General features: G+C 35.2%; 1 protein-coding gene across 1 annotated transcript in view; it reads left to right on the plus strand.

The window, feature by feature from the left end:
• LOC105194567 (lachesin) overlaps positions 1–17,208 on the plus strand; it is a 73,421-nt gene that overhangs the window by 23,434 nt on the left and 32,779 nt on the right. Inside the window, exons 2-3 of the mRNA XM_011159545.3 lie at positions 5,455–5,546; positions 15,747–15,853. Of these exons, the coding sequence (XP_011157847.1) occupies positions 5,477–5,546; positions 15,747–15,853 (177 nt within the window). The 5' untranslated portion in view covers positions 5,455–5,476. The remainder of the gene's footprint in view (positions 1–5,454; positions 5,547–15,746; positions 15,854–17,208) is intronic.

Genomic DNA, 17,208 nt, shown 5'->3' on the forward strand with positions numbered 1-17,208 from the left:
ATGAGTAGACGCGTAAATGGATACTGCGCGCGTAACAAAGCGAAACGGCACTGAACCCTAAACGTATACAGGCTTCCTTAAATTAATGTACGCCCTCGACGTGCGTCGCGCAACAACGCTGGAGCACGCTGGAAATTTCATTTCACATTCGACAAGAATGAAATTTTGAATGCAGATTAGTTTCTTGTGCGAGTGTGTCGCCGTTGCCGCTCCCGCTCCCCTGCGCCGCGACTCACGGGGAAACCGCAAGAATTACAACCGCCGTACAATGCCCGCATTGTAAAAACCATTTGCTCGTATTCGCACGCGCTTATGCGTCTACATGACGTTGCTTTACCTACCTACCGTAGATCGCATTAAGGCGACGCGATACGCGCCAGTAATTTTTTTTCTATCACGATTCTTGGTAGCGCCACCGCGCCGGCACTTGCGTCGAGAATAATTCAATTTCTGTGTAACAAGGTTTTCGCGCAAAGCCGTTTCACGTTGTTGGCATCAACTGGTCTTACGAGACGCTGGATAACTTGTTGAAAAGATAATCAAACAGAGCCGGGGAATTCATCATGACAAGTGTTCTTTACCTTGAATTGCAACGGAGATGCATTCGGATTATGGACACATTTATCACGTGACTGCGGCATGGTTTAATTTCCAGCTATGTGCATCTAAAAGTTTTGCCATTAGGAAGATTTGAATTTTATGCGTTTAAATGAACTCATTAGAAAGGAAACTTTGCGGAAACCGGAAAATTTTAGATTAAATTTGAAGTAGTTATATCATAAAATATTCATAGTATATAATAATCTTATGCAATTTCCAGTGGCTTTCGTTTGTTTCTGAGACCAGTCGCGAACATAATTTAAATAAGTATTTTAGCTATAAGAATATAAGTATAAAAATACAAAGTTATTAAGAATGTTTCAATTGCTATGTTATTAAAATGTTATCTTAAATCCGCTTTATGCGCTAACGGGTATACGAAATATACAATTAGAATACGTCATAATTTTTTTAAATCGTGCGGTGTAGACCTTTCTTTTTTCAAATGCTCTTATCTTCAATTACGAATGTGGTAATAATCGCTCGAAAGTATCGTGTACCGAAATGTTACAATAGCTCGGCTATAAATTACCGAACTCAGGTGTACACGACTTGGGCTTAGCTCAGCGCGTCTGACTAATCACGGACTGTAACCACTGCGAGGTTACTCTAATACTTCAGAGATCCCCAATAATTTGCGACTGGTCGAAGGACGTCGTCCCTTTACACAATCTGCTATTCTCAGCGCATTTCCGTTATTTACGTTCATGTATAATAAACGAGTCTCTCGGAGTGGTGAATCCCATTTATTATAAAATCTCTTAATTGTAGTACGAAGCCACATGAATAAAGAAAAATATCAATTTTACTGCTAACAAAATTATTTAATTTACTTTTTTCTTTTAATAAATAATAGTTGTGTTTAACAAAGAATATTTTCTTGATAATTAAAATATACTTATCACAAATTTTAGAAGAAATCATTATCATACATTTAAAAAAAAATTTACATTCTTTCGAAGAATATTGCCAAAGAAAAGTCAGAATAATAAGCAAATCAAATTTTGGTTTTAACTTAATATTCTTGATTGAAGTATTAAATTACTAGAATTCAGATTCTGAATTTGATGCTTACAAACTATGGTTTGTGGATATGTAAAATATTTGAAATTAGTAATGTTTATTATTAATAATATTTAAATTTAAGTAATTAAAAATATGTATTTTTTTGTAAGTATAGAAATTTATTTGAAATAAATATTATTTCAATGTAATGAGGGTGTTTTAAGACTATTACTGAGAAAATGTTCTTCGTAAAGATAACCGTTACTTAAATAAATAAAAAGAAAAGTCAAGTAATGTGTTTCTTAACACGAGAATGATATTTTTTTGTGAACGCTTGCTTTATAATTTCTCTCTGTCTCATCAATATTTTATACGTTCTCTGTTTTATGAAATTGATCAGTTTAGCTTGTGAAAAGTTCATAAAAATTATGATATATGAGAAGCATTTAAAGAAAATATTATTTTTGAGCGCAATATGTAACTTTTATCCGCATCGTTTCTCACGTTTAGAATTTAAATAGATGTAAATAATAACGCGAGCATTTTGCTCCCACAAAACCAACGGAGCTGAACGAAAATGGGCGAACAGGCGGCCGACAAAAGAGTTTCAACTGAAAATTTGTACAGAATGCACAAAGGCGCAACATAAGACAAAGAGGCGCATCTTCGTTCTTGGTTTCAAATTGTCGTCCTAAACCCGTGTAAAATAATATGGCTCGTCTACCATGACGCGCAGCTCTCTATTCGTCGGGGAAGAATTGTCTTGTATACGTCTAATTACTCGATGGCATTGTTTACGCGGGGCTCGTCGTTCGCCGGCCGCCTTTTCGTGCCGGTCTCTTGTTAGTCGAAATCCAAACTCGATATTACTCCGGCCTGTGTATCGAGTAAACGACGGAATCCGCTTTGAATAAAGTCACGTCGCCCGTGGTATATGAGCATGGCGCAGCTCCTCGCTTCACGGACGAGCGTACTGTAACCGGTATAAAATAGGGTAAGCCGCGGTTGTTTCTATCGTCCGTATCGTAAGGACGACACCGACAAGGATATTTCAATGTAGATTATTATTCTGTAAAAGTGCTCCAGTTACTTTTGCGCACACATATATTACGATTTACAATCTTTTTCCGAGAACGCTTTGCATTATACAAAATTCCGCGTCTATGTCATTTTACTGGAACATGCTGAGAATTATCATTATCGTCACGATTATTTGTGCTGCGAGAGCAGTGAGGCACTTGCATGTATTCCCAACATGCTCGTGAGAGTTGCAAATTTTGCGAGAGAGAGAGAGAGAGAGAGAGAGAGAGAGAGAGAGAGAGAGAAAGAGACGGTGGGCAAGAGAAGAAGAGTGCTTTCGGCAACTTTGCACCGTGCCAGTGTCAAGTTTTATCGCCCCTCGCCTTTTCGCTCATCACATTCGAAACTTGTTGGGTAAGGCCGCGCCGTTATTGCTCATTGCACTCGAGCGGAAAAGCTTGCCGAGTCTCGAACTTGATTCCGCTTCTTGTCGCACGGGCACGCGCCCACATGATGGATACACTTTGCTCGTATTGCGTGCATCCGGCCGGGGGGAACGATAAATGTACCTAACTTCCACCGTTTTCCGTCGCGGAGTTGTCGTGGACAAACTTTCGCGCGACGACAACGACGACTCCTCTTTCGAGCGCAACAGCATGGGATACTCGACTTCGTGTCGGGATCTTTGCCTCCCGGAGGGACAATCAAGCGCTTACGTGTAATGTGCTTTAAGCCTCGCATTCTCAAGCAGAGAGGATAAATTAAATATTACACGGATTTCGACATACTGCTTATATTATTACAATTGGCAGCACAGATTAGTTAAATTGCTGAATGGACTTGGAATAAGTATCAGATAAAATTCTTTATCCGTGGAATCGTTTGAAGACATATCGTTTATGAAATACTTAACAATGAAAATGACTTGTGGCAACGTCATTATACAAATAGTCATTATTTGATACTACTGTATTTGTATCTATTACTTCGACAACGAAATACTTTTAACTTAATATTCATAGCCAGTTATTCTTCCTTTTTTTTAAAAATACGCTCACGTAATTTTAAAACAACTTATGACTCACTTTATACTTGTTAAAAATAATGCGATAAGTATAATGTGTCGCAGTATAAAAATAGTCGCAATCTCATAAGGGCAATTATATGAGAACTGCTTAAATAATGTCACACACCTACGTTATTTTACATGCGCGTTTTTACGCGTCAAATTTGGGTTCATATTTGGCTCACACATTACTCATTTCGTCTTGAAAATGAAAGGAGATAAATGAGCATTATCGTCGTCATTATATAACTGCAATAAGGTCGATATGAGTGACACATCAATTTAATATTATGATTCGAAGTGTCTAACAAGTCAGGTAGCTGCGTTGCGCCTCGTAATGGAGTTATCAGTGTGCTGCTGCACAAGAGAAACTTGCCTGATTGGCGTTTAACGCTTGCAACGCGCCAACCAGGTCGCCAAAGGCGATGTTATTGCCGTGATAAATTTTTATAAGCACGCGCGCACACACATACATCCTAATTTTCAGTTTTTCCTTCACTGCAAGATACAACTAATTTTACTAGCGATTCCAATTACATGCTATTAAACTTATTGTAAATTATTATTATATGCAAATATTACTGTAAAGATATAAAAAATATTTCGCTATGATGGTATCAAATCAAAGTCAATTGACATTCGAAGAAAACCTAAGGATTAAAAACTAAGAAAATTGCATTTATCTGACAATCGATTTCCATATCAAAGAGGGATTTTTATATACCAGTAAGTTCGAAGGGAAAACAATAAATTATGACGTTGTCAAAGATTAATTTCACTTCGTGTGTTTGCAATGTATGTATATGTACCGAAAAATTCCTTGCTTTCGTAGTTTGTATATTCGTCTCTTCATCTTTAATATAATATCGCGTAAACAAACGAGTCATCCCCAATCTAACTAGAGGAATGAGAGATACGTTTTGATCTGTACGCAAAGCCTAGATGAAAGGATAAGGAATATCCCCGTGGAATATCATCGCAGATGCTGACACGACTTTAACGTTCCCGCCAGTAATATATTCTCCCACCCTTCACGTCTACTTTATTATTTTTATTTTCGATCCAGTCGTGCGCGCGCGCGTGCAAACGTCCAAGCCAATAAAGTAAGAGACCCCTGGTACGCGATTCGAGAAGATTAGTGCTCAGAATCTATCAATTATCTGCATGTTGACGTTCGAATCGTTTTAGCCGTTATTCTTAATACATGATTCGAGTAAAGTCGATCGGTAATAAACGACAGTTAAATATTTTCGTAAATGCAATTATATGATCGTATTTAATTTATAATTTTTGGTCCTCCTTTGTACATTTGATTTCTAGTTGTTAAATACAAAGATGTGATAGATTCATTTAATTATATTCATCAATAATTTATACATAAACCATCAAAAGGATACGCGGGATAAATTGTACCTATAATTAACTGACATGACGTGTTTAATTACTCGCGATTCTCGTTAAATATCATTTTTGTTCATGTGCATTATGCAACATAATCATTTTATTAATTAATAATGCAATAATGAGAGAAATGTACGTATCAAAGATGGCAATCTTTTTATAAATTACAATTTCAATAATCAAAAAACTCCTATCATTATTTAAACAGAGAACATGCATACATTAAAACATGTGAAAAAAGATTTATTGAAATTGAAGTTGAATATTACATTATATTAAAAAATTATTCGTTTCGGGACATACTTATTAGGCGCCGAGACACGGCCGCGCCTTTTAATATAACATAATATTTTATGTTCCAGCTGGATCCATGATTGTGGCAAAATGGTGGATTGGCAAAAGGCACTTCTAATGGTGTTATTGGCGTTCCTGATCTATCCAAACGATATTTTTGGTAAGTACCAAATCTTCATCATCGCAGATTATTCAGGTATATCAGAGAGGTTTTGGTTGATTCGTATCAATTGTAAGATATCTCCTTGAGATGGTAATAGAGGGTAATGGAGAGGGCGGATTGAAGTGATTTCGAAAAAAACAACAAGATTAATTTAGCGAAATCCCTTGGCGGATTTCCAGTTGATCCCGGTGATATTAGAATAAGAGTAGATACCCATCGTGTCACGCGAACGTGCGCGTTTGCAGATTTCGAGGGCCGCCGAACCCGATGAATACGAGAACCATGAGATATATATCGCGCTATGTACGGGCAATTTTGCAACTAAGCCGCCGCCCGACTGTGCACGACCACCTGTAAATACAATACCGGAACTAATCCGCTTTTGAAACGCACACTTGCACGGCACGACATACGGCGATATTGGCCTTACGACCTTCCACTCCAGTGAGATATTACTTTTTCTGAATGCCAACGCATGCACCGGCCAAAGCGGACCATTCGCAGTTCCGTTAAAACACGCATATTATCACTCATTCCGCTTTACGCGCGCGTATAAATAAGATATAAATAATATCTTTCATGCAATATTCAAAGTAAAAATATATACCTATACGTAATGTATCCAGATATAATAAAAATTTTTATGTATGAAATGGATCGATTTTCTCATAGCGTAGGTTTTAAAAGAGCTCTAATTACGGCAATATTTAATGCTAGAAGCTAAAAGGTTTCGCAGATTAAGCGTAACGATGTAAATAGGTTCTCAGTTCATTTCAAGTGAAATTTATTTCAGAAACAGAAATAAAATAATTTTAATGGAAATACATCAGAGCACAGATTTGAATGCTTACATGTTCGAATATCGATAATAGTAGCTAATTAATAAACCAGTAAATCGGGATTATTTCAAATATCATATTAATCATCTATTAATTTCTTCATTATTACATATTAATTATTTATTTTATATACATATATATATGAATACATACACACGCATACACATATATGTCTACACACATGCATATACACCGCCACAGACATTAATATATTTTGAATCACAAATGACTAAAAAAGAAAAAAAATTTTAACAAGTTGCAATAAGATAAAAAGACGAGAATGAGGAAAATAAAATTAGTACAAAAGTGAAAATGAATATTTAGCAGCCCTTGTCGATGCATAAAGTCGAATATAATTTATCTTTTGTCTCGAATAACTATATCTAGCAAAAAGCTAAATAGACCATTCAAACATACAAGCGAATGTCCGCGAGAGGAAATAAAAGATTACGATTTTAATAAAGACTGCAGATACCGTAAGAGACGAGCGACGACGGAAAGAGAAAAGAAGGGCGGTGCTGAGCGGCAGCCGTGAAGAAAGATAGGTAGATATTATAGTTTGACGTAGACAAGAAAATTTCGCAAACTATCAAGGTTTTATCGCTTCCTCCAGTCGCGCATTCGCATGATAATTTCCACCGAGGCGAAACGTCTTCATAACGGGTGAATGGCATTTGATTACTGACGTCACTCAATTTCAGTCGACCTCGCCCAGCGTTCTCGGCGAGTAAATAAGATTTTCTAGAGGAAAACTAGCGCGCGCCAGGATATTCTTTGCGGATCCATTTCTCGCAAACAGGCAAGCGCCCTGACACCTGTACCCGATACGCATTCCCTTAACGACTGGCATTCTTCCATTTTACCGTAAATTGCCCAATTTGCATCGTGATCTCGACGAATTGTCGCGGGAATTTACTTTAATCCATCAGATTCGGTTTAACTTTTTTCAAGTTCTTTCACGTAAAAATTCATACTTTCACATCCTTATATTGGCCTTAGCGCTTAAAATATATATGTATATAAGGAAAAAAATGTAGATATTCTTTATTTCATTTTCAAAAGTTACAATCTATTTTGTAAAGTTCAGAAGATTATTCAAATATATAAATTAAAAAACTTTCTCTCATATATTTTTATAAAGTAGAATTAATAATAATTTGAAAGAAAGTAATCATTTATTTCATGACTTTATTTTAGATATAAAATAACACTAAACATTTCTAAAATTTATTAGACGTTTATTAATCTTATTTATTTAGTGCGTATTGGAAGAAGAAGCACATATTGGAAATGGATCCTGTTCTACATAATGTGAAAAATCAATAAATAAGTCACGATTTATAAATATCTCTAACGTAGCAATGAATGAAAAACTAATTCTAGTAATACTGCAACTATAAATATCTAACGTTTCAACAGTTATAAATAATTCACAGTAATCGCGGTTTTCTCAGGATCTGTCAAGCTTTCGTTTGCAATAAGTTAAAAATGTATTTTTCAGAATGTCTAAATAAAAAAGAAAATATGTAATATATTCTCTATATTCTCTTAAAACTTAAGCTTATTATCAAACCCAAATAATTCTTGATGGCTGCTATATTTATTATATTGCAAAATGAGACAATTTATCACTTACACGTAAATTAATATCTCTTCTAACATGTTACAATGATTTATAATAAGGACATTCTTAAATAAAGACGTTCTTTATTTCATTTTGTTATTTATTTCATCATTTATAGCTTTATCATTTTTTTTAAGTTTGTGACATTTTTTTTATTTAAAAATTTTTGTTTATCTTTAAAAATATGTATTATAATGTGATTATTTTATTCGTTTTTTTAAATACGTATATTATCCGCGAAATACATAAATGTTCTTCATATGACATGCACAATACGTTCTCGCGACACAAATGCATCGAATAGTTGCGAAACAAATCCAAAACAGATCTGGAGCAACTTTGTAGACACTGCCAGCTTCCAGATAGCAGATAGTTGAAGTAGATTCGTGGACAAGCATCCGCAAAGCAATAATTATAAGCGCGATGCGAAGGACCCATCGGGAAGGTGCCGATGTTTCATTGTGCATCTAATATCGAGCGGTAAAGCGGTACACAGAAAGGAATAAATAAGGACCAGAACGTGCGGACTATAGAAAGACAGCATCCGGCCAATCGGGAATTTTCACTTATCGGCCGCTTAACGAAGGGTGAATGAAAAGGGATGGCCATTCAGAGGCGGGCAAACGAAAGAATAAATTGAGTTAAATTAAACGAGACCCTTCTTTCCGCTTTTCTCGAGGAGAACGACGTCATCGATGAAGTGATACCGCAATGCAAATTCTCGATCTTATTTAGAAATTTTTCATTTAATCTGAGACTGCTTTCACCGTAAATGCAGCGTATCTTCCTTCATCTTTCCAAATCTCTCTCCGTTTTCCTTTGAAAGAGACTTCGCTTAAGAAGATTGCATTAAATAAATGTAATTAATTTTATAATTCTACACAAGATAACAAATATATATTTTTATGAGTAATTAATCTGAAACCTTACGAGCGTAAGATACCCGATAATTTTTGATGAAATATTTTACAAGTCAATGTTCGTCTGGAAATGACTACCGCCGCAACGATTTCCGAAAGCGACAGATGGGAGGACCCTTGCATCCCATCCTACAATGCATTTCATCCCCTCAACTCTCGCATTTATGCGTCTCGATGAATTTAACGTTGCGCCTGTCGGTATATAGCCAAGCTCTTCCGCTTATGTTTTGCATTACCGGTACCGCCGTCGAATCGCGACAAAACTCGCCTCAAACGTCTCGTTACGATAGGCAAAGCCGCTTTTGCGAGACAATCGGAAAAATGAGACTGAGAGAAAACGATGGAAAAAGAAAAATATAAAAAGATGAAAAAAAAAGAAAAATAGAGGGAAAGAAGGAAATTCAACAATAATACTAGAAAAATAATAGTCTTGGAAATAAATTGTAGCTTATAACAAATGTGTAAAATTACAGAGTTAAAAAATGATTAAATAATAGTAAAAAGAAAATTGAAATAATAATAAATATTTTATAAAATTCATATATCAAAGTTTAAATGTTTATATCTTGAAAAATTTAAAAAAACATTTTTCATTAAAAAAATTAGTAATAAAAGATTCTATTTCATTCTTCAATGTTAAGTGAGTACCAATGTGCTGAGTATTGATAAATAAAATTTTGTTATATCTATAAAAAAAAGGAAAAATCATAATCTCAAAACGTCTAATGTTAATATTAGATACGTTTCTTATTATCAATCAAATTTTTGTTAATAATGATCAATCTCCTAAGATATCTAAAATAAAATCAATTAGTATAAGCAAATAAAATTAACTATAGATAAGTATGCTGTAGTTGCAATAGAACATGAATAGTCAAAGGAAAAGGAAAGAGATTGAATGAAACGGAGTCAAAAAGAGACGGAGAGAGAGAGAGAGAAAGAAAAAAAGGAATCAAGGGATAGAAAACGAGAAAAATAAAACGTTGAAACTCGGGAACGACTTTCCGTCGAGAGTCGCCTTTGCGAATATTTCTTTAGCTGGGCAGAGTTACGTGCGGGTGGTGGCTGTTGGGTGACGAGATTTGTAGAGTGTCTGTTTGCTTGTTTGGCCGTTTACTTTGGCCACTCGCGAAGGAGAAAAGTGCGTTTACAGGCGCGCAAGCGGTGCCAGGGCCAAGGGGATACGATCTTTCTCCTCAATGTAAGGTATTAAACGTGTTGTTCGTAAAACATATACAATCACATATTATGTTGATTTACTCAAGTATCTAATACTCTATCGAGTATTTCGAAATACCTTTACGTTTTCTTTATAAATGTTTTATTTGCTGTTTTGAGCGATTTGGTTTTACTCTTCACAACAATCTCACTCACTATAAATAAACTCAAACAGTATACTCTATACAGTCCGCTATTGATGTATTTCTAGCAAACAAAAAAATGCAAAATCGTTATTGATATTTTTATTTAGTATCTTCATTTTTGACTATCAATACACGATATAACGCATATGTAAATGAGGCTGTCATTATCAACATACTGAGTGAGCGCGTGCAAAGTGCATTTTAGCGCGACGAGTTAAACATGTAGTTATTACCTCAATTGATACATTGCAGCAGTAGTTTAGTCGTCGCTTCGGATGCACGATTATACGCGCGATATGCGTGGATCGTGCAATACAAAGTTCATTTGCCACTTCGGTGAATATCCGGCGCATTAAAAATCTCGGAAAAAAATCGGGAAAAATATAGAATTATTCTATTACACATATTTGCAACACAATTCTATAAAAGATTAAGATTCTATTTAATAATTAATTACATAAACGTGTTATAAAATTAAAAAGAGTTTCACTGTGAATTTTGCTAATTAAACCAATAATTAAAAATTTTATTTGATTCGAAAATCTTATTTTTAATTAATATTTTAAAAGCTTTATAGAAAATTTAATATTATAATACTAGGCATAAATGCATGAAATATTGCAATAAAAATTGGAAGAACGAATCTTAATGATGCAACACGCATTCGGTAAAATTGAAATGAAATGAATGTAATAAAAGAAACAACAATAAATTCTACATGGAAATTAGAAACAATTTATCCAAATATTGCTTGATATGCATGAACTAATAATCATTGATAAATGAATATTCTTCCAGATGATTATTAGTATTGCGTGAATTTCATCAAATACGCTTTTGCATCGCTCAATGTGCGCGTGCACGAAATGATGCGCAAAATTATTGTCAAATAACGCTTGACCAATAGGGAGTAAATAATTGCGCGGTGCGATGCTATTTATGAGATAAATTGCTCAAATCACCGCGGTAATCGATAGTTTATTTTTCCTTCTCTCGCCATCAGCTTATTTTCCACCGCTTCGACCTGCATCTCTACTCGCGTATGCATTTCATAGCAAACATGTTACACACGTTAAAAACGTTTGCCGTTTATTTTATTTAACTAACAAATATTTATTAATGTACTGACACAAAAGAACGTATTTTGGCTTCTCCTGAAATATTGATATAATAATATTTCATCGAATTAAAATAATTTAATTAAGCAATTCTTCTTTTTAATATAAAAAATAGAAATTTAATTTCCAAGAGAGAGAGAGAGAGAGAGAGAGAGAGAGAGAGAGAGTAAAAAGTGAATAAAAGCCTCGCGATTTTCCAGAGTGAGCTATCACTGTAACGGTATTAACGCGAAAAACGGCTTTCGAAGAATGGGAATCCCCAGCGCGAAAATTACCCGAATTATCTCGAAATAGCGACAGAGAGTTCACGGCGCCAAGATTAATAAGACTGCTTGTTACGGGGAAAAGATCGTATGTCGAAAAGCGAAAACTACTAATTCGGCCACGGGCTATACATTCCTTCGCGACGAAGAATGTTGCGATATTTAATATCCATAACAACTTATTTTCCTCCGACAGAAGTTCGATAATAAGCTACTCGCAATTTTCAACAAAGTTTCCGGATGGAAAACCGTGGCTTCTCGTGTACTTTCCGCTGCAATGTTGACGAGTACGTCGCGCGGTAAGTAATTTATGCCACTGGAACTTTTTAATATTAATAAAATGCGGATAGGTTATTGACAACTTTCTGGCTTTTCCGGTAAAACATCTTAAAACAATTTACGATTTACGCCCAATTAATTAAAAATCTAAATAAACATTGATATATGAAATAAAAAAGTTATATGTATTTGAATTCTTAAAACTTTCGGATATTTTTTTCTTTATATCTCTACAATTTCTGATTTAGATCTCTAATTTTCATCCTAAATTATCTAATCATGCGCCGTACCGTAAAAATAAAATCCGTAATGAAATTTAATTGCAATACTCCCCGTTACAATGTTTTGCAAGAAAATTTCTTTTCTTGAAAATAATTAAAACTATGTATATTGCACTATGTAGCGCTTTAATTACAAACATTACTTCCATGAAACAAACGAATGCGACTCGGTTTATGTATTCCGGAATAATATTTTAGCTTTTAACATATAATGTTATATCATACCACTGATAATATAATATTAGGTAAGTCGCGGTAACATCGTTGCAATCCTTCTTATTATTACTAATTGTTTCTATTATTTTATTGTAAAATAAGTAAATTAAACATATCCCTTTTTCCTGAACATTCAACTGTTTTAGAAAATGGGACAATCAAAAATTATTATAACAATGCTATGTTTAAAAGTTACAAATCCGATTGTTTCGATTTCTCGCAGTCGACGCATCTTTTTTTACCGGATATACATATAATTTGCAAACATATAAGAAAAATTAGATTTGAAAAATTTGTAAAAGTTCTGAAAAAAATATATCTATATACACACGCACATTAATTTTTACAATGCATTAAATGCTTATTTGTCTCTGATATAGATAGCGTTTTGTTAACTTTTAATTAAATTTTCCATTAGTTTCTTTATTACTTGTCGTAATTTAAATTCTCTTTGTTTAGATTTCCTAATTCTGGAATTTTGTTTCATCTGCTTACATAACGACTCGCGTATTAGCCTCCTTTCTTTTCACTATTTTTTACGTAACTTTTCGCAACTACTCCATTCTATAATTCGTTTATAATTGTTTATTGTTTTGATTGCGTTGGCTAGAAACAATTGTAATATTTAGAACAAAAAAACATTACGAAAGTCATAATTTACTTCAGAAGATAATTATTAATCAAAATTATTTCATATCAAACTGCATTTTCGTTTATTTTGCGTAGTCATTTTCGATACGTCACTTTTTAATGGGTTTTGAATGTCAATGTAATTAAAGATCTTTTATTACAGTATAATAAGTTTCATTCAAACATATCGTTATATGCACAGGATAATGAGAAATCAGATAATCGAAAATTAATAGTTCGAATTACAACGGAATTGTTTCAGTTCATACATTTGTCGCATTCTAATTAATTTCATATAACTCGTTGTCCACATAGATATGGCAACTTGGCTAACTACGGCAAACAATTTCAAAAATACTCATTTTGAAAGATTTAATTTTGAAAATTTTCTTCTATATAATTCCACCAAATAATTACGCGTGATTTGGTTCACTTAAAACGAAGGAGATTATAATAAAGGGTAATAATAAAATTAATTACTATAACTCAATATCGCAAATTTCCTTGACGTTAAACTAATAATACACCACATTTCTTATTGCCAGCAAAGATGCAACAATTATATACCAGTAAGAAATATGTGATTTACCTCGAAGAAAATTGTAATTCGCGTATTTTATTTCTTTAAAATAAAGGCAATTAAAATCAGGAAAAATTCAGTTTCAATAAATAAACGCAATGCCTGTTAGCGTATCGAGTGTTTCTTTTAATTTAACAGGTGAATGTTGCATTTCTATGACATCAAAGCTATCCGGGCAAACCTCGTGTATTGCAGACTATAAAAAAAAACTCTAAATCGAGTAGCTTATGCAGCAGCTGGGACGAAATTTCTACAGAAGTATCATTGTCCTGTTTACCCCGTTGTATGCTGCTGCCGGATACTTTTAGCAAAAATTCATACGAAAATGTTATCGGGCGCGCGTGCATCTCGTTGGAAGCCCATTTGATACGGTATATTTTCTATATGTACCTATATATACGATATATATATATATATATATACATACATATATATACATATATATATAATGTTTATAGACACACAGAATTCAAGTATCAAAACAGCCTGTTACGAGGATCGTGAAATATAAAAACAATAGTATTGTAAAGTCAGTTCTTCTTATTTGCTCTTTGTAGAATCTATTTGCGCTAGAAAATGCATTCGAGAGAGAGAGAGAGAGAGAGAGAGAGAGAGAGAGAGAGAAAGAAAGAGAGAGAGAGCCTTTCTCTTCCCCTCCCTCCACCCTGTCCCACGTGTCGACTCGTCTCTCTTCGTAGTGATCGATTCAATCAACATTTACGTCATCATTCTGTAAACTACCGGATAACCATCTCGACGCGATACTCGGCTGCCGATTACAAGATTAATTCAATTCGCTAGACGACTCGCGTTTAGTTTATTGACGAGATATAAAAATCATTTGACGTACGTTATGCTTAAATTTACATTTAGGCGGAATTATTCCACGTGAGTGTAGATTGTTCAGGGCGGATGCGCCTCGTGGAAGGAAGGGTAACGCGGAATTTGACGGACAAACTTTTAACACGGAGCAGAGTACATCTTCTCCATTCTTCGCGCATTCCGCATCCTCGATCTCTATCTCGCCGGCGAAACAATTTATACGTTACGCATCGTGTTTCGCCTTATTTTACACAGCTGCAGTGTCATATCGAACGCTATCGCGTCTCTGTAGCGCTATCATTCACAGTACAGCTGCAAAATAATCCGGAAATATTTGAAAAATATGTGAGAAAGTAAAAAAGGATGTATTCTGTACGTATAGAACGGCGCGTTAGCTATAATCGCGCGTGATGCGATATTTATGGCAGCTGCGTGTGCTGCACGCATAATTTCACATTAGGAAGATAATGGATAATGGAAACGGTATATACGTTTCCACTGCACGAATTACGTTGTTACGAAATAAATTGATTTGAAATAATCGTGCATGTATTAAAATTGTTCTCTTTAAATTTTAATTCGCAATATGTTTACTTTAAATATCACATAAAAATAATATGAAATGATATCGATTAAATTATATTGTATTTAATATTTTCATATAATTTTTGAGGTAAACACTCACATTGCGAATGAAGAGATAAAAAGAAGTGTAATGTAATACAAAATGACATTTTCGTCAATCTACTTCAGATACAACGGAATTTACGAAAATTATTTTTATTACAATAATACAAATCAATAATGGAACTCTTGATAATTGCGTTAAATCCGTTTTCGATGATAACGTGCATTAGCATGGATAATCGTAGATAACAGATGCTTTTCTTAAAATTTTTGTAATTTTTAACTATCAAAGAGCAGACAAACACGCACATACACACACATATATAAAAGATATCAGTTATCGTCGATCAATGTTGCTCGTGAATATGGAAGTTTGCTTAAGTGGTGCATATGCGACAGCGATTCTCGCTAATTCGACGTCACGTCTACGCGTTTAATTTGCAGTCGCGAGACGCATCTCCGCGTCTCGCCGCGTCGCGTAGCAATTCAGCCTTCTGACGTTTATTCGCTTTCGCATAAAGTGCATTCTGCACGACGGCGAATTGACGTCGCTGTCGAAAAATTGCCGGCGGTGCGCGGTATGCAAATGGCGTATGTATTTTTCACGAACGTCGTACGTATTTTATCGTTTCAGGCGGCGCTTTTCAACCCGAATTCTCCGGCCCTATCACCAATCTAACCGTGCCACTCGGGAGGGACGCCACTTTCACGTGTCTGGTGAAACATCTAGGAGGTTACAGGGTACGTTGCATGAAAAGCGACAGCGTGTCTGTGATGTCGTAACGCTCGCTTAACTTCGCGAGTCTCACTTAACTTCTGAAAGGAGATGCGCCTTTAAAAAGTCATATCTCCCGCCAGGTTAAACTTTTGCGGTACACGTCGCGAACATTTATTCGAGGTGTGTGCTTGCGTTGTAATGGTTGACACGGGCCGATAACTACCACAAAAATCTGGCAAGGAGCAGATACGAAACAAGCGAGACGAAAGGCAGCAAAATCGCATTGTTAGAAACGCTCAACATTAACGGACACTTATCCGCATCACGATACTCGCGATATAAAAAGGAATTGATATCTCTAGTCCGGAAATTAGTTTTTACTTTCTCTGAAGTGAGAGTAGATGAGAAGAGAATTCTCGACAAGAGTACATGGGAAAGACATTTAGCGCTTTGAATAATCTATCTGTACGCGATTTTCACAGACGCAAAAGTCAATTCTGATCTGTAAAATTCTCACTTAAAATCGGAAAGTAGTCGGAGAGGAATTTTTCCGCTCACTTTGACCTGACTTTTCTTCCTTCAAAGAAAGGAAAGGTTGGAGAGAACTTTTATCGATACACGTGACTACAAGATTACACGTGCGGCCCGACATTTACCCTTCGACACATTAACAAAATTTCTTTCTCGCAAAGCTGATTTTATATTACGGATTGCGCGCGCTATCGATCGCGAGCGCGATTTACGGAGAAATAGCTTGACTCGCATAGCGCTCTTAAATTCAGCCGCAAATTCGCGTTTTTACGGCGTCGGAATTTAATAATAATTTCATGCGCACGGTGGGATTATCTTTTTCACACATTATCGTTTCTCTTTGCGCTTTTGCAAATTGCATTACGCTATATAGCCAGAGCCGGTATAACCAGCAACTGCATTATGGTATAACCAGTTGCTTCTAGTCGACGTGCTATTTGCTCGTAGTCGGTCAGATACGCTCGGAGTTGCAGACCAGGGTTCGCTATCCATATCTGACGTCCGACGAAATTGTAAACTGTAGAATGGAATACACGATTACGTTTCACATCGACCCGAATCTCTGCCGGTAGTTCGACGAAGTAGATGCCAAATATCAACATATCTGAGCGCGTAATGTATATTCTATGCTCGAATTCATTCGACCGTGTTACTGTGTTTCGATCTTCATTGCGTATTACAGATTGCGCAATTATTATTACCGTTAATTTAATCGCGCGGTACAATGAGGACATCGATTACGTGCAAATAAACGTCAACGCTTCGTATCGGTCAAATTAAAACGGTTCCCGAAGCGGAGAATCATAATAATTAAATTTATGATTGCACAGTCGTAAAGCACGTGACA

This window comes from Solenopsis invicta, chromosome 2, assembly GCF_016802725.1.
Source record: "Solenopsis invicta isolate M01_SB chromosome 2, UNIL_Sinv_3.0, whole genome shotgun sequence".
Lineage (NCBI taxonomy): Eukaryota > Metazoa > Arthropoda > Insecta > Hymenoptera > Formicidae > Solenopsis > Solenopsis invicta.